The 20007-nt window shown below is 35.0% G+C and overlaps 1 protein-coding gene across 1 annotated transcript in view; it reads left to right on the top strand.

Annotated features, from left to right (window-relative positions):
* The window catches only part of LOC122739299 (40S ribosomal protein S17-like), a 50687-nt gene extending 42379 nt beyond the window's left edge, over positions 1-8308 (top strand). Inside the window, exon 2 of the mRNA XM_043981099.1 lies at positions 7941-8308. Coding sequence (XP_043837034.1) covers positions 7941-8308 — 368 coding nt within the window. The remainder of the gene's footprint in view (positions 1-7940) is intronic.
* The last annotated feature ends 11699 nt before the right edge of the window (positions 8309-20007 follow it).

Below are 20007 nucleotides of genomic sequence, written 5' to 3'. Positions count from 1 at the left end.
CCCAAAATGAAAGCCTACAGGAATGTTATAGACAAATTCCAGAGCTCCCAGATCAAGGAGAAAATATTGCAAGCAGCCAAAAATAAATAATTCAAGTACTGTGGAGCCACATTCAGGATAACACAAGATCTAACAGCTTCTACATTAGAGGATCAGTGGTCATGGAATATGATATTCTGGAGGTCAAAGTAACTGGGATTACAACCAAGAATCACATACCCAGCAAAACTGAATATTATCTTTCAGGGGAAAAATGGGGATTTAAAGAAAGAGTGGACTTTCAGGCATTTGTAATGAAAAGACCTGAACTTAATAGAAAATTTGACTTTCAAATATAAGACCCTAGAGAAGCATAAAAAGGTAAACAGGAAAAAGGGATATTAAAAGGCTAAGCTGTTTACATTCCTACAAGGGAATATGATACTTCTAATTCATAAGAACTTTCCCATTATTAGTGCAGCTGAATGGAGTATACTTAGACAGAGGGCACAGGTGTGAGTTGAATATAAAGGAATGATATCTTTAAAGAATTTTATTTTATTTTATTTTGTGTGATGGATGGGGTTGTGTGGCTTGCCTAGGGTTGCATAGCTGGTGAGTGTCAGGTGTCTAACACTGGATTTGGGGCTGGGTCCTCATAGATCCAGGGGTGATGCATTGTCCACCGTGTCACCTAATTACACCATGTTGATATCTTTGATATAAAACAAAATTAAGGGGGGAGAGGAATGCACTGGGAGAAAGGGAAAGGTTAAGGTAGAATGGGGTAAAGTATCTCACATAAAGAAGCAAGAAAAAGCATATGTAGTGGAGGGGAAGAAGAGGAAGCTATGGAGGAGTGAGTGAGCCTTATTCTCATCAGAATTGGCTCTAAGAGGGAATAACATACACACTCAATTGGGTATAGTAATATATCTTGCCCTGCAGGGAAGTGGGGGGGGGAAAGAGTATAAGGGTAGAGGGGTTAAGGAAGATAGAAAATAGAGTAAATATCAAAGGGAGGGTAGGAGAGTTAGCAATAGTAACTGTGAAAAAAAAACTTGAAGCAAGTTTGTCTGATAAGTCTCAATTCTCAAATACATAGAGAACTGAGTCACATTTGTTAAAATGAGAGCCATTCCCCAATTGATAGATTATCAAAACACATGAAGTTTTGAGATGAAATAATCAAAGCCACCTTTAGCCATATGAAAAATTGCTTTAAGTCTCTACTGATTGGAGAGATTCAAGTCAAAACAATCCTGGGTACTACCTCATACCTGTTGCATTGGATAATAAGACAGCAGAGGAAAATGACAAATGTTGTGGGTAACTTGGAAAATGAGACATTAATACACTCTTGGAAAAGTGTGTAAATGGATTCAACCATTCTGTAGAGATATTTGGAACTATGGCCAAGGAGCTAATAAATCCATGCATACTCTTTGACCTAGCAATACCACTATGAGGTTGGTATCTTATAAGAGATAAAAAAGGTTAATTCAGAATTGGGGTGATGCCCATCCCTTGGTAAATGTCTGGAAAAATTGTGTGATGAGATTAGGATGGAACATACTTGTGGTGTAAGAAATGATGAGCAGGGGGGCAGCTAGGTGGCAAAGTGGATAAAGCACCAGCCCTGGATTCAGGAAGACCTGAGTTCAAATCTGACCTCAGACACTTGACACTTACTAGTGTGACCCTGGGCAAGTCACTTAACCCCCATTACCCTGAAAAAAAAGAAATGATGAGCAGGATGCTATCAGAAGGACTTCTGAAAAATGCAATCCAACTACAGAGAAAGAACTGATGGTAGGTGAATACAGATTGAAGTATATATTTTTTTGTTCTTTCTAAAGTTTTTTGTCTGTTTTCTTTCACAACTTAACTAATGTGGAAATGTTTCACATGACTGCACATGCATAACTTATATTGAATTGCTTGAATTCTTAAGGGGGTGGGGAAGGAAGGGGAAATAGAATTTGGAAGACAAAGTTTTAAAAATTCTTCTGAAAATTTCTTTATAAATGTAACTTGGGAAAAATTCTAAATAAATAATTTTTAAAAAGTTAAAATGGGTACATGATTTAGACATAAAAGGTGACACCACAGGTAAATTAGGAGAGGAAGGAATGGTTTACCTCCCAGATTTATGGAAAGGATAATGGTTTATGACCAAGCAAGAGATAGAGAATATTATGAAATGCAAAATGCATGATTTTGATTACATTAAATTAAAAAGGTTTTGTACAAACAGAAACAATGCATCCAAAATTAGAAGGGAGGCAGAAATCAGGGAAACAATTTTTATAGCCAGTTTTTCTGACAATAGCCTCATTTCTAAAATATATTGGTAACTAAATCAAATTTATAAGAATCCAAGTCATTCCCCAATTGAGAAATGGTCAAAGGATTTGAATAGGCAGTTTTCTGATGACAAAATCAAAACTATCTATTGTCATATGAAAAAATGCTCTAAATCACTATTGATTAGAGAAATGAAAATTAAAATAACTCTAAGGTACCACTTGACACCTATCAGATTGGCTAATATGAGAAGAAAAGGAAAATAATAAATGTTGGAGAAGCTGTGTAAAAATTGGAACATTAATGCGTTGTTGGTGGAGCTTTGAACTCATCCAACCATTCTGGAGAACAATTTGGAAATATGGCCAAAGGGCTATAAAGCTGTGCATACCCTTTGGCCCAGCCATATGTGAGAGCCAAAATTTGATATGCGGAGCATTATTTGGGTGACTTGCCAGAATATTGGGGTCCCAGAAATATGAGGGGCCTCTTAGGTTCCCCCTCCCCTCATCAACACCTAGACAGTCTACAGTTGCTCGCTCCACCAAGGAAAACAGCTGCCTGAGACAGAGCGAACATGTGCCACCACTGCAATGGCAAAAGACCAAGAGACCTCGTTCCTGAAGATGCCTAGCATTCTGGAAGAACCCTCCACCTCCCTTCAGGGAGCATTCAATCTTTTCTCCCCCAAAAGGGGAAGTCCTTCAAAAACTGCCTGGAAGGAGTTATATGAACTGATGCTGAATGAAGTGAGCAAAACTAGGAGAACATCATACACAGTGTCAACAACACTGTGTGCTGATCAACTGTGATGGACTTGACTCTTCTCAGCAATACAATTGTACAAGACAGTTCCAAAGGACTCATAATGGAAAATAATCTCCAAATGCAGAAGGAAAAAAAAGAACTATGGAATCTAGATGCAGATTGAACCATACTATCTCATTTTTTTTCTTTTTTGAGGTTTTTCCTTTTTTCTCTGCTTCTTCTTGCACAGTATGTCTAATGCAGAAATATGTTTAATGTGATTGTACATATATAACCTATATCAGATTGCTAGCTTTCTTGAGGAGGGGGGAGGGAGAGGAGGGAGGGAGAAAAAAATTGAAACTAGAAATCTTATAAAAAATGTTGCAAACTATCTCTACATGTAACTGGAAAATAATAAAATACTTTTATGGAAAAAATGTCTGATGCAGACATCTCAAGGGATCCTTCCTTAAGGAAACTTCACCTCAAAAAAAAAAAGAATTTGGATGCTATACCACTTGTTGCATATATATTTAGTATTGATATTGTTTCATTTTCTATGGTACCTCTTAGCAAGTTGTAGTTTTCTCCCTGATATCTTTTAATTAGATCTATTTTTGCTTTGTCAAGATATGGATTGGTACCCCTGCTTTTTTAACTTGAGCTGAAGGATATTATATTCTGCTCCAACATTTTACCTTTACTCTGTGTGTATTTCTCTCCTTCAAATGTTTTTCTTGTAAACAACATATTGTAGGATTCTGGTTTTTAATCTACTCTGATATTCACTTTCATTTTATGGAAGAGTTCATCCCATTCATATTCACAGTCATAATTATTGTCTGTGTCCCTCCATCCTATTTCCCATTTCTACTCCTTTTTTTCTTCTTTCACCCTGTTCTTCTTTACCAGTGTTTTGCTTCTGACCCCTGCTTCCCCCAATCTTCCCTCCCTTTTATCAGCCCCCCCTTTTCTTTACTCTTTCCTCCCCTGTTTCTGCTCTCCCTTCTATAAGTGCCCTCCCTTTCCTCCTTACCCTTTTATTTCCCTAAAGAGTAAGCTACATTTCTTTATCTAAATGAGTGTATGTTATTCCCTCTTTGAACCAAATCTGATGAGAGTAAGGTTAAAACAATACTCACCCCTCCCTCTTTCCCTCTATTTAATAGGTTTCTTGTGCCTTTTCATATGATGTAATTAACCCCATTCCACATCCCCTTTCCTCTTCTCCCCATATACTCCTTTTTTCACTGCTTAATTCTCTTTATATTATTACATCAAAGACAATTTATGCTTATACTCTCTATGTATACTCCTTCTATCTGCCCAAAGAGATATATAGTTCTCAACAGTTATAAGTGCTATCTTCACTCATAGGGATCCAAACAGTTTAACCTTATTGAATAACTTTTTTCCTGTTTACCTTTTTTACCTTCTCTTGAGTCTTGTATTTGAGATCAAATTTTCTGTTCAGTTCTACTCTTTTCATTAGGAAACCTTGAAAGTCCCCTATGTCATTACATGTCCATTTTTTCCTCTGAAAGAGAATGATCAGTTTTGCTGTGTAGTTGATTGTTTGGTTGCAATCCAAGCTCCTTTGTCTTCTAGAATATCATATTCCAAGCCTTTTGATCCTATAATGTTGAAGCTACCAGGTCCTGTGCAATGCTGACTGTAGCTCCATGATATTTAAGTTGTTTCTTGCTGGCCGCTTACTGTATTTTCTCCTTTATCTGATAATTCTGGAACTTGGCTACAATATTCCTTGGAGGTTTCCTTTTGGGGTCTCTTTCAGTAGGTTATTGGTAGATTCTCTCAATGACTATTTTATTCTCTGATTCTTCAATATCAGGTTAGTACTTCTTGATAATCTCCTGTAATATGGTGTCTAGAATCTCTTTTTGGTCATGGCTCTCAGGTAGCCCAATAATTCTCAGATTGTCTCTCCTGGATCTGATTTGCAGGTCAGTTGTCTTTCAATTGAGGTATTTCACATTTTCTTCTATTTTTTCATTCTTTTGATTCTGTTTAACCTATTCCTGTTGTCTCATGGAGTCATTAGCTTCCATTTGCCCAACTTGAATTTTTAAGGTGTTTTTTTCTTCATTAAGCTTTTGTACTTTCTTTGCCATTTGGCCAAATGTATTTTTTGAGGAATTGTTTTCTTCAGTCAATTTTTATGCTTCCTTTTCCAAGCTTTTGGTTCTTTTTTAATAATTTTCTTGTTTAGCTTTCATTTTTCTCATTTCTTTTCTAATTTTTCTTCTACTTCTCTCATTTGATTTTTAAAATCATTTTTGAACTCTTCCAAAAAGGCTTTATTGTCTTTAGACCAATTCATCTTCCCTCTTAAGGCTTTACATGTAGGCATTTTGAGAGTATTGTCCTCATCTAAGTTTGTGTTTTGCTCTTCTCTGTCAACACAGGATCTCTCAATGGTAAGGGACTTTTTCTGTTTCTTACTCATATTGTGGCTTATTATTTTTCTAATTTTTAAAGTTGAGGTCTTCTCTTGGAGCACAGTGGCCATTTTCAAGCTTCTTGTGCTGGGGGATAGGGACTTGGTCACTGGCTCTCTGCACTGAGCCCTCTGTGATTTGTGGATTCCTCACCACCCTGAACTTACTCCCTGTGCTTGCTTCCTGTGCTGGGATGTCTTGGCCAATGCACACCTGTCCTGTAGGTGGATCTCTAGCTGGCAGTTTGCCCTTTAAGCCAGTTCTGATTGATTACACAACTGGCCTGCTGCACCACCAGCTTGCTAAGCCAGGATCAAGGGGCCTCAGTAGCTGTGCTGTGGCCATGAGCCTCCTGCTGACTTGCCCCAAGCCCCTCCACACTGCATTGCTCTTCACTGAACTGTGCTAAGCTTCCCTTTTGCCCAAATGGGACCAACCTTTCCTGAAGTCTTCTAAATTTTCTCAAGTAGGAAGATTACATATCTCTGTCTTTTTGTAGGTTCTGCAGTTTTATCTGTTTAGAGGCTTGATTTAATGTTTTTTTTGAGGGAAACTCATCAACTTTCTAGATTCTCTCCACCATCTTGACTCCACCCCTCCTAAAATTTGTTTTTTTTAAACATTATTTAACTGATTCTGGAAGATTGGATTCTGGGTACTTAAGCATAGTCTGGATCAATTAATCAGCAAAATGAAGAGATGACCAGGTCAGGTTGTTATATTTTAAGAAGTTATTTTTGCTATGAATTTTGTATCATGCAAAGGGTAACAATTTGTCCTTATAGCTGACCATGATAATATATGCTAATTTACTTGATGTGACCAGTCAATAAAAAAAAAATCACACTGGTTATAAGATGGACTTGGCTAGTTTCTTAATTGACTTGAGCAGTCAAATTAAACCTGTCAGTTAACCCCCCTGAAATAAACCTTCATGAATTTGTTTTGGGAAACAGGGAAAACAGTGTCATTTTTCCAGTGACTCAGATTCAAAACTTTAAACTTTAGAGTCTTTCTCTCTCTCTCTCTCTCTCTCTCTCTCTCTCTCTCTCTCTCTCTCTCTCTCTCTCTCTCTCTCTCATTTAATCACTGCTTTTTGTTTTCATGGCATTTCCCCCATTATCATAGGACCATGTGTCAATCACTCAATGTCATTCAACCAGAATTTATTATAAACCTATTATGTGCTGTACTAATTACTAGAGATACTAAGAAAGGCAAAAACAGTCCCTGAACTGAAGAAACTCACATTCTTTTTTGTTTGGTTGTTTGGTTGATTCTTTGTGGTGCAATGATGGTTAAGTGACTTGCCCAGAATCACACAGCTAGTAAATGTCAAGTGTCTGAAGCCACATATGAACTCAGGTCCTCCTGAATCCAGGGCTGGTGCTTTATCCACTGCGCCACCTAGCTGCCCCAGAAACTCACATTCTAATGGTAGAGATAACATGGAAAGAACTATTTATAAAAAAGGCATAAACAAGGTAGATAGAAGTTCATTTCAAAGGGAAGTCATTAGCATTAAGATGTGCCCGTAAAGGCTTCTTGCAGAAATTAGGGTACTGGGCTAAGTGCTAGGGATACAAATACCAAAAAATAGATAGTCTCTGCCCTCAAGTAACTTACTATCTAATGGGGAAAAACAATACACAAAAGGAAGCTGGAAAGGGGTACTATCTTAGGGCCATGGTGGAGAAATAAGTGGGAGAAGTCCCAAAAGTACACAGTAGGTGAGAAAGGAGGTGATGTCTCAGATGACTTTTCTTCTTAAATGGAGGTTTAGAGATCATGGCCCTGCTCTCCATTCAGAAGTAGAGGGTCATGGTGAGGTTTCAAATTCCACATCTAGGGGTCAGCTAGGTGGTGCAGTGGATTAAGCACTGCCTTGGATTCAGGAGGACCTGAGTTCAAATCTGGCCTCAGACACTTGACACTTACTAGCTGTGTGACCCCGGGAAAGTCACTTAACCCTTATTGCCCCACAAAAAATAATAATAATTCTACATCTGTAAGACTCCAACTCTCAACTGAAAAGCAGGAGGTATATTTCATCATCCCTCTCCTAGGATAATAATAGCACCTACTCCCCAGGGTTTTGTGAGAATTGAATGAGATATTTATAAAGTACTTAGCACAGTGTCTGGTCTATAATAGGCACTATATAAATAATAGCTCTAATAATTATAATTAAAATAAAAAAAACAAGTAGGATAACTGTTCAAAGTGGCTAGGATCATGATAACAGAAGACAGGTTGAAGACAGATACTTAACTGATATTCTATCTGTTTCTCTACCAAGAATAGAACAAAAATTACCAGGGAATACAAACATGGAACAAAAGAAAAGGCAACACGAGAGCATTATTCTTCATTCAATGAGTTCCAGTCACTATGTCTACTAACACTGCATGTAAAAGCACTGAGAAGTCCCTTTACCCCCAGCAGCTAACTTGGGTCACCTTTGGACCAAGACCATGAAGAAGGTGGCGCAGGTCATCATCGACAAGTACTACTCCCACCTGGGTAATGACTCCCAGACCAACAAGTACATATTCAAGGAAATTGCAACCATCCCCAGCAAGAAGCTCTGCCACAAGAGTGTGGGATATGTTACTCGTCTGATGAAGTACATCCAGAGAGGCCCTGTGAGAGCGATCTCCATCAAATTGCAGGAAGAACAAAGAGAAAGGAGGGCTAATTATGACCCTGAGGTCTCTGCTTTGGATCAGGAGATCATTGATGTGGACCCTGATACCAAAGAAATCTTGACACTCCCGGACTTTGGCAGTTTGTCCAACCTGCAAGTTAACTAGCCCACAGTTGGGATGAACTTCAAAACACCAAGAGGAGCTATTTAATATTTACTTTTATCTGCTTTCCAATAAACTTGGGAACCCCCAAGAAAAAAAAATAAAAGTACCTGAGAAAATTTTAGGATATTATTGCAAAGGTACTATCAGCAGTCCTTAAAATATGTTAGAGAAGACAAAGTAGCCTTAGAAATAGAAAATGTGATTATTTTCTAAAAGAGAAAGAAAGTGCTTTTTTTCAATCTATAGGCTATTGAACTTGACTTCACCTTCGGAAAAAGTAAAAGAACGGAAAAATAAATTATTTTTAAAATACCTAGAGATAAATGATTATTAACAACTAATGTTGTTTCCTCAAAAATGGAATATTCCATCCTCCAATCTCCTTCCTTCCTTCCTTCCTTCCTTCCTTCCTTCCTTCCTTCCTTCCTTCCTTCCTTCCTTCCTTCCTTCCTTCCTTCCTTCCTTCCTTCCTTCCTTCCTTCCTTCCTTCTTTCCTCCCTTCCTCCCTTCCTTCCTTCTTCCCTTCCCTCATTCTTTCTTTCCTTCCTTCTTTCCTCCTCCTCCCCCTCCTCTTCCTCCTCCAGCTCCCCTTCCTGATCCTCCTCCTCTGCCTCTTCCTGCTCCTCCTCCTTCTCCCTTTTCCTCCATCTCTTATCTATTTCTTCAAGGTTTAGATTAGGGGAAGACAATACACAGACCATATCTGTATTCCAACAAGAAATGTGACATGCTTGTGGGCAACATGTATGTATGTATGATATATATATATATATATAAACTATGTATATATATATATATAAACTATGTATATATATATATATGTAAATAGATATATACACACATATATGTAAACTATCGTTAGTTACAGTGGAAAATATTTGTACCAATGTTGATGATTAATATCAACTTGGAGGGAAGTCTTCAGTAAAATTCCTAACAGACATATCAGTTATATTGACTTTAATAAAGGCTTATGAAATTTTAGTATGACTTAAAGCTGGAAGGTATTGCTAAAATATTCAATGATAGAACTGACATACATAAAAATTATAGCAGGATAGAATAATAGACCAAATATAAGAATAAGCCACATATATATCTGGTAAAATTATATTTACTATGTCTAATTACATTGTACTCCCACTTTAAAAATGTAGCATCTGCAGAAGTAAAGTATGGGTGGGGCATCTAGGTGGTGCAATGGATGAAGCACTGGCCCTGGATTTTGGAGGACCTGAGTTCAAATCCAGTCTCAGACACTTGACAGTAACTAGCTGTGTGACCCTGGGCAAGTCACTTAAACCACATTTCCCTGCAATAATAATAATAATAATAATAATAATAATAATAATAATAATAATAATAATAACCTTTTTAAAATAAAGGATACGTTTAGACAACAGTTCATGGGAAAGAGGGAAAGAGACCTAGTGGTTTTAGTGGTCTTCAAATTTAAAATAGATTAACCATGGAACATGGTAATTAAACAGTGTTTTTGAGTGCCTATATCCAGAATTTGGAAGGCAACAGTGGTACTTTTATTTTCTTTAGTCAGGTTATATCACAATTATTTTATTAAGTTCTAGGTGCCTTATTTTAGGAAAGGGCAATGACAAACTGAATGAAATCCAGAGGAAGACAACCAGAATGATGAGGGGATTCAAAACCATGCCAGTTGAAGACACTGTGTATATTTAGCCTGGAAAAGAGAAAATTAAAGGGTAACAACATCTGTCTTGTAATATCTGAAGGACTTTCATGAAAACGATTTATGCTGCTCATATAAGATGGTAGAACTAGCAGGAATGGATGTATTCTGTGGAAATACAGTTTTCGGTTTGATTACAGGTAAAGGAAAAACAAGACAAATGAACACGAAATCAACATTCCTAATAGAGCTATTGATTGCTCCAATTAGTGGGATTGGTTGCATAAAGAGAGCTTCATGTAGAAGCTGGATTGCCACTTGTAGGGTCAGTTGTAGGTGAACTTATTATTGCTATTCCAAGTTGGAACAGATGACCTTAGGTCTGTTAAAAGCTGATATTTAATGATTCTTCAAACAATGTCTCTCATTCAGTCCATCCTTTTCTCTTCCACTGGTACAAACTTGCTTCATGTATTTATAACCTGTTCTTTGGCCTAGTACAATAGCCTTTGAATTGATCTCCCTATATATACTGTATGCTGCACACTAATATTAAAATATCTTTGAATGTCATTCCATGATTCACAAACCTTTAAGGTATTTCTATTGCCTATGGTCTAAGCCCCATATTCATCAGCCTGACATTCAAGTCCCCTCACATTACAGTCTTGAACTGTTTTACCAAGTCTTGTGTTTTCTTATTCTTCTCCAAGCACTATAGTGCCAGCCAAACTATGGAGACAGTTTCATTTCCCTAAAACATCCTGTATCTTTCCCCTCTGTGTATCTGTTCATGTAATTTCTCTCTGTGGAATGACCTTCCTCCTACATCTTTACCTCTTGATATCCTATTCAGTTCTAATAGATACTCCACAATGAAGTTTTCCTTAATCTTCTTGACCACATCACCTCTCTGAAACTTTATCATACATTTTTGGTTCTCTCTTATGACACTTGTCATGTCCTACCTTATAGTGCAGATTTTTTGTTGTTTACTCCCCCTCCCCCCCCCCACATTTTCAGGTTATGTTATGCAGGGATATTAGCTGTGTTTCATATATTATTGTATTCCTCATCATACATAGAACAGTACTAAAGTAAAATCTCAGCATGTAAACTGAGCAATAGAGGATGCCTGGAAGAAGTGGAAAAAAAACAAACCACACACATCCTGCTTGGGTCCCCTAGAAATTTATATCTTTACTGCTATAATTTATAGACTGTTTTTATATACAAATATATTTATTTGTTTTTATGTTTAGTTAAAATTTTTCTCTCCTTTCCTTGACCCTTCCAAAAGAGAAAAACTAAATACTTGCAAGAAATATTATATATACAAATATGTATGCATGCATATGCATATGTATGTGTGTATATGTATATAAATATATATAGTCAAGTAAAACAAATGTTCATCTTAATTACATTAAAATGTATGTCTTTTTTCTTTATATTTGATCCATCACCATCATCTCCCTGTCAAGATATGAATGACATTTTCACCTTCAGTCCTCCTAAATCATGACCAGTCACTGTTAATCAGTTCTTAAATCTTTCAAAATTGTTTTTACAATGTAGCTTGTTGTAGTATTTGTTTTCTCCTGTGTGTATAGATTTATTTCATACTATATCGATTCACATAAAATTATAGATTTCCCTGAAACCTATTGCACAATTGTTTGTAGCACAGTTGTATTCCATTTATGGTTATATGCCATATTTTGTTCAACTATTCCCCAACTGAAGGACAATTCCAAGCTTCTAGTTCTTAGAAACCACAAATTTTTCTTTGATCTCTTTGGGGTACTAACCCAATAGGGGTATCACTGAATGAAAAAAGAAAGGCATGCAAAGTTTAGTAACTTTTGAGGCATAATTTGAGAAAAGGTGAAATAATACACATCTCTCACAGTGGTGCATAAATGTGTCTATTTTCCTATAGCCTCTCTAAAATTTGTCAATTTCTTTTTTTATGTCATCTTGTCCAATCTGTTGGATATAAGATTGAGCCTCATACTTCTTTTTATGTGCATTACTCTAAGTGATTGGATACATTTTTTTCACATGGTTAATTATAACTTGATTACTTTCCTCGAGAACTACTTGTTCAAATTATATATCCATTTGTCAATTAGAAAATGGCTGCTAATGTTTATGACATCCTATATGTGGGTATTCAGTAATTGAATTCTTTCTGATGCTTGCAGTATTTTTCATTGAACTGTAAATTCTGCTTTTCTGTTTATGGAATTCTTAGATTTGGGAGGGGGTGCCTATTTTCAATAGGTGATCATTAGTAGATTCTTTATATTTCCCATTTGTCCTCTAATAGGTATGGAGAGTTTTCTTGAAATATAATGTACAGGTTATTTTTCTTTTATTTGAAAACACTGAGAAAGAAGTTAAATGATTTAACCAAGGTCATAAATATATTAACTGTCAGAAGTAAAATTTGAATTAAGGACCTCTGACTCTTTTAGTGATCATGCCATTGCATGACACTGAAAACCTGTGCTATTGTTTTGTAAGTCTTTGCACTTGAATAGTCCATTTCTTTTGTTATGCATATCCTTTTTTATAGGACTTTTGATATGCATTTCTTCACTGGTAATATACTGAAGCCTCTTTATGCCCACTATGTGCATGCCCAGTGTCTTTAGAGATGGTGGTATTCTGTAATTTATGGCCATCACTGTGAAAATATTGATGAATAGTTTAAAAAAGTTAAAGCAAACAACAATAACAAAATTACCATAATGTAACAAATAACTTAGGACTGGAGGGGAAAGGTAGAACTGTAAGAAAAGAGGAAAGACTTTGTTGTTGTGATTGTGGGAGGAGATTAAGAAAAGATTTCATAAATCAGTTGACCACATCACCTTTTAGCCCTTTGGTGGTTGCCCAAATTTACCATCCCAAGGGTTGACTGTGAGCTTACTTCAACATTGTTCTGTCAGGCTGGATTTATAAAGCTTTACTTGAGGTTTTCCTGTTCTGTGATGCAAAAGATAGTTTTTCTACCTTGTTATAAATTGATTGGCTGAACTTAATGCCTAAGATATTATAGATGAAAAAAGGAGAATAAATGATTTCCAATAAGGTTCTAAAAAGACCAGGTATCCTATAAATCTAGCATTACAGACATATTGAAATAGCCTCAGTTATCTGAATTGAATTCTTAAGCAATATTTCGGTTTCTTAATGGAAAAAAACCTATGCAAAAGTTTTCCTTTTTGTGGGTCCTTGTTCTTTTGTGCTCCTCTGGGTCAGGACCTTCTAAGATAATATCTCTTTTGACTTGTTTTTTATAAGATCATTTCTCTTATGAATCATAATCTGACAAATTTGTCAATCTATGTTGTTGTTTCCTATGAACTTTTCCAATTGAGGAATGAGCAATCTTTAGGAATTTGATATTTGTATGTCTAATACACATATGTATGTTAAATAAATAGATATTTGTATATCTAATACAAACAATCCAAATGTCTAATATGTTTTAATGAATGAAATTAATTATTTCTCCCATTCCCATCTTCTTTTCCCTAAAATATTGACCCAGTATAGTGTCTAACATAGAATCTTCCAAACGGTAAGTACTTAATGACTGTTTTGAATTTAACTGAATAATTTACTTATTTTGTGATATATCGTGATGCAACCAAGTTGAGCATTATTACAAAGCAAAAATACCATAAGTAAAATGTTAATTTAAACATAGTTTTCAGATTGAGGGAGAAAGATGATTTTCTACCAATTTGAAATAGAAAACCTAAAAAATGAAAAATCCATTTAAATACTGTTTGGAATATAGACACAAAGGAAAATGTGGGGGCAAAAAAGAAATGAAGGGGATTAACATGAATACTTCAAGCATTTGATGCTGCAAAATGCATATAGAGATTCTACAGTTTTCCTTTAAAACTTTTGAAATATTTGAGAAAGCAAAATAATTAATGTGGGCAGGTGTGCTTGCCTGGGTCTGGGGGACCATGCAAGTGTGTAGAGCCAGAGGTATATAGATCAGTTAACTGTAGTGAAAAGGGAGCTTAATGATGTCCCTTTGCTAGCAATAACTGTCCTGAAATAATTTCCATATGCAACATTTATTCCTAGTAATTTTAATGATTTTCTTAATTTCACCAGTTGGTTTTGACCAGTCCAGCTGCCATAGGTTCAGATGTTAGAATGGAGATTTAATCAGTTGCAAGTGGCTTCTATAACCTTTCATTTTGGGACATAAATAGAAGTCAAGTAGAATCTCAACGGCACATTCTTGCCTCTTTTAAACATATGGTCTTATTTAATAAATTCTCTCTGAAGCAAAATAAGCCACTGTAGCTATTTGGTGGTCAGTTTTTGTAGGTAATGGGGGCTACTCTAGGTTTCCTAGTAAAATAAAATATAGGGCTGCAATAAAACAAATAGTGACTTATTTTATTGGGTACAAAGTAATAAACTAGTGGTTATAAAAATTACTTCTATGATATGTCATAATGGAAAACAACCTTGATTTCACCATTTACTTTGGGAGTGGGATTTTGCTGGGCTAGTGATCTGTAGTGTTGTCATGGTTTCCAGGTACAGAAGATTGTCTTTATATTGTTGATCAGCAAAGAAAAGATAGTCAATGAAATGAAAGGCATTTCCGCCATAAAGTCCTGCTGAGTGATGGATCCAGAGAGCTCACTTTCTGACATGCAGGTTCCTATTGCCTCCAACCACATGAAGCAGGGCAGGCCTCTGAATCAGTACTAGGAATAGAGGATTAATTTCTTCTGTCAGGTACAATATCTTGCAGCCTACCTGCCTGCTGCACTTAGGCAGTGGTGCCGTGTGCTCAGAAATGATATTAAACACCCAGCATTTTTTCCTTTCTATAATAATTCACTCTTTGGTATTAGCCAGATCTATGACCGACAGTATTATACCACATCATCTTCTCATTTGGCTCGCTGTAACTCTGACTGAAATTTCTAATACAGCAGGGGGTGTTGGGAGAAATACGACTTTCTGATTGAATAAATGCCTGCTAGCCCTCATGATAAACACCAGTTCAAACATACTGTGGCTTGCTGAGGAGGGACAAGTGCCAAAATCCCCCAATGGATTTGTAGCACATGTGTCTTTGTTTGCAATCTTCCCCAATTATCTCTGTTTATTTTTCATCACATAAGACTGTGACCAACATTCTTCACATGGAGGGCATGAATGTTTCTGCACTGGATCTGTCTCTTTGGTTTCAGATGCAGAGCCATATTTGAACCTTATGCAGCTTGAGGGAAGGAAAGTTTTAAAGAAACACTTATTTGTGCCATGGGACTGATATAAATCCATTGACATGGAATGGTTAAAGTCTATACACCTTATCAGTCTGGCTGTGTATTTTTCTTAGTTTCCCATTTTGAACATATTTCATTTTCATCCAGTGTATTTTTCCAGGACTAAAGCTATGCTTTTTTTTTCTTTTAGTTCTACCTAGAAATTTTTCAGTTACATCATTTGCACAGATATGTTGTTGTTAACATTGAAAAACCTCTTTGCTTGCAGTTGTATATTTTATTTGGCTAAAAATGTGCTCATGTCTAATACATCACATGTCCTTTGGTGATACTATTTAAGCTAGAAATTCCAAAACTCACAAATACCGAATAGGCAAATGTTCCAAAGCCGTCCTCGTATACTAAACATGCAATATATCTCCTCCTTTTCCAAACAGAAATAGATTTCTCTCTGATTTGTTTGATAAATTTGACCCAAGATTTCCATTTGGAGTTATTGGAGTTCCTACTGTTTTTCTCTGTGTTGGTGGGCCAAGCCCTAATCACCCAAGTCTCCCAAGGAGACCATAAATTACAGCGATGAGATGAAGCTTTGTATTCCTTCAACTGTAGAAGAAGGCGAATTCGCAGCAGCATATTTTGACAGGCATGAATTTAATTCATTGTTTTATGACAGATGGGAAAAGTGTACATGCTCATAGTCCTGATTTATGATCATTTGGGTCTGGAGGATTCTATAATTTGCAACTAATGTGAAAACAGATGGATAGACAGACACCAAAGTGCAGGCTGACCTGTGCGTTCTCACCACTAGTTACAAATGGCATCCATATGCGTGTGAGTCAGTTTCAGAGAGATCTTCATTAGCACAACCATCTACATTTCATAAAGTGTAGCTGACTTTTTTTTCCTTCTTCCAAGAATAAGTTAGTAAAACTGAAATTCTGGGAACCTTTATTACTTCCAGTATTTTCAAAATCTTCTAAAGTTTTGAGATTCAGATCAAGAATAGAAAGACTTGAGTTATCTTTTAAAAGCACTTTGTGGAAGCATGTATACATACCATTTTCATCATATCCAAACAAATAATACACCATTAAGAAATTGGTGGTTGTTATAATTTCAATAGGCAATTTATTTTAATAAAATGATTGACTGAAAAGCATCTATGTTGGGGGTTTCTAATGAAATATCTGGAATTTGTGGAATATACATGTTTTATAAAAAATGTATCCTCCTCAAAAATGAATTTTTATATGCCTTTAAAAATTATTTTTCTTTTGTGGAAAATGAAGGAAATTACCAAAACTGTTTATATACTATATGATGAAGCAATGATTTTTTAAATGAAAATTTAACTTGCTTTTCATAATTAATATAATATTTTATATTCCAGTAAGATTGAGCTAAATTTTAGACTTATAGGGATGAGATTTATTTTTTCTTCATTCCAGTCAAATTCTTTTCAGTCTTTTTTTGTTTTTTAGAAAATCCAACATTAAGAAAATATATAATTTTGGTCCTGGTTCTTTTGAAAATTTCTTAGTTGTTATTAATTTAAGGGTTTTTTTTTTGGACAACATTTCAAAATTTTGTCCTGAAAATGATGTCTTAATTTGAGAAAAGTTGAAAAGTTACATTTCTTCTCACTGTATGTAATAAGACTGAAAGTGAAAGTCATCTATACCTATTCACCACAAATTGTGTGGAAAACATTTTTGAAGTTTCATTGAAGATACCTTATAACTCATTATGTTATGATATCCTTTCAGATAGGGACTTTATCTTTACATTCCTACCACCTACCCCTGTGTCTTGAATATGTGACTAACTCAATAAATCTTTCTGAATTGAATTATATTGGAATTTGAAATAATGGCAGTTTAGCAGATTAGATAAAGAGAAATCCTTGGAGTCAGGAAGACCTGTATTCAAGTCCTGGCTCAGATACATGGAGTTCTGTTCCCCAAATCAACTTTTTAAACTAAACTACAGGTGAGCTGGTACTCTAAATAAGTGAAGGAAGTTTCCACATGGGGAGTTTTCTCATAGCAAAGAAATTATACCTCCATATCTTACTTCTCTCTTTTCCTCCAACTGGGAAAACAGAAGCAGAACTCAGGATAGATGAAATATCAACATTTTACCGAAAGTCAAAAATGTGTAGCACTTATAATGTAATAATAATAATCACACTTACATAATGTTTTAAGATTGGTAGAGTATATACATGTGAGTTTCATGATAGTCTTGTGAAATAGATACTACAGATATTCCTTAGCTCCATTTTTCAGATGAGAAAATTCATCAGAAAGTTCATCTGAAGTGATAAAATAAAATAAATTTCCATGGCTTAATAGTTGTTAACTGGTGGATGCAGGATTTGATAAAGTTTTTTTCCCTTGATTTCACTATGTCTCTTTCCATTAAACCACACCAATTTAAAAATAACATTATCATATTAAACATTTACCAATATTCTAGCAAACACATTGACTTTGTCTACAAAAAAAAATCGCAAAGTAGGGCTTCGGCCTGGGTGATCCATAGTGATTATGAATAATTCCAGAACTCCATTTTATTTGTGCTATGTAGAGATTCATTTATTAAATAACTAATGCTTCTGATAATTTATACTTTGGAAAATATATTTAAGAAGTAACTGCTATTTTAATTCACATTTCATTTGGCACAGAAGTGATTGAAACAAAGAAAAATAAAATGAAATTATTTTGAATGACTCTGTTTATTGGGCATAATAAATAGTCTTGAATTTGGAGTTAGGAAGACCTGATTTCAAATCCCACTTCTCACATTTACTAGCTGTATAACAATATACAAATTAGTTGACCTTTATATTCCTCAATTATGTCTTCTGTACATTGGGAAGGAACAATATCTGTAGTATCTACTTTATGTGGTTGGTATGAGGCTTAAATAAAATTATATATGGAAAAGTGATTTTCAGATCCTAGGTTCTATTTATATGTGTGCTATTTATTATTGTATTATTGTTAATAAGTACAATTTTGATCACATATCAGAAAAATAATAATTCCAGGAAAATTAAGCCTAAAGATTACCTCTAGCTTTCCGAAGATACAATTAACATGCCACATTGCTATGATACATACAGCTTAATGGTCTGATTAATATGAGGGCTCATTTTCTTCTCAATCAACAGAGATCAATAATTGGATTCTAGCTTGTTACCCTAGACAAATTTCTCAACTTCTGTCTGTCTCAGTTTCCTCATCTGAAAAATTGAGATATAATAGAATCAACTTCCCAGCATTGTTGTGAAGATAAATTAGGTAATATTTAAAAACCAATTTGTAAACACTAACATACTTTATAAGTTGTCATTATTAGTACTATGAACTCTACATCTAAGGTACACTAATGATAGCTCTTCCAATCCGAGAACTTTTCTTTAGTTGAACATTCCAAATACAATAAATGACTGTAGCCAACAGGCCATTTAAATATGTCATAGCTTAAGATCTGAAAGAGTTCAAAGTTAACATATGAAGGCCATTCACTCTTGCAACAAAGGTATCTCCCAGTTGTACAATTCTTACATTCCATGTATTCTTTAACTTAATACTCTAATATATTATTTATTTTATCATCCAAAGTATTGATACTCAATTATTACCATAAAAATAGCATCAGTTGTTAGTACCTTAGATCTAGCTCATCCAAAGCACAGAGGTGATCATTCCTATCCTAAGACCTCCAATACCAACATTTGCAAGAGGCACAACTGGAAAGAAAATTTTTATTGTTAAAGAAATTGGTTCAAAAAGGTTTAAGTCAATCCTATAGTCATCTTTTTAAATAATATTTGATCACATGTCACATGGTAAACTTTATGTTTGTGGTGAAAATATTCAATAACTCATTATCCTCAGGGTCCACATAATACTCTGACATAAATCATGTATTGATTTTTCTGTCTGATTGATGGAAAGCAATGTAATATTTTTAGTGATGATGTTATTTTGATATTTCATGGACTCATGCCTTTATAGGCATTGTCCTGTTAATGAGGATTGAAACCACTCTGTCTTGGTAGTATGTTGTCGTTGTGAGTTGTTATGGTAGAAACCAGTAAGGTAGAACTGTGGAATGCATACTTCTAGACAATAGTTTTAATTTCTAGTTGTTTTTTTTTTTATCCCCCTTGTCTACTACAGTGCCTGGTAGATTTTAAGTATTTAACAAATGCATATTAATTGATTGATTTCACATGTATTATCTAAAATAGTCCTCATAATAACTTTGCAAGGTAGATAATGCAAATATCAACAGTCACATCTTATAGATTAGGACATTGAGATTTAGAGAGGTTAAACAATATGAATGAGATTATGTTACAGAACATTGAATATTTGTAGTTATTTTCATTAAAAGGCCTTACCAATGTATAATAAGCAATATTTTCCTTAACTCAAAACAGAGAAAAATTAGAGATTTTGTACTCTCTGAATGAAAGATAAACACAAAATCCATTTTCCCTTTTTAATCCATTAATTAGTTTGATAAAAGGCCTAAATTCTATAGATTGCCAAACATCCTAAGCCTTAAAGGTAAGATTTTGAAGCAGGTACTTGTCTTCCAGTATAATTTCCATACAGAAAAGTCATGATTCTTATTGTGACTCATGTTCAAATATTTTGCCTTTTTTCCCCATTTCTCCTCAGAGAATGCAAATGTGGATAACTAAAAGATTCCAGAATTCATCCCGTCTCTTTTTATTTCCTCCT

Source organism: Dromiciops gliroides, chromosome 2 (genome assembly GCF_019393635.1).
Source record: "Dromiciops gliroides isolate mDroGli1 chromosome 2, mDroGli1.pri, whole genome shotgun sequence".
NCBI classification, from domain to species: domain Eukaryota; kingdom Metazoa; phylum Chordata; class Mammalia; order Microbiotheria; family Microbiotheriidae; genus Dromiciops; species Dromiciops gliroides.
This window is presented reverse-complemented; position numbering and strand designations above follow the sequence as displayed.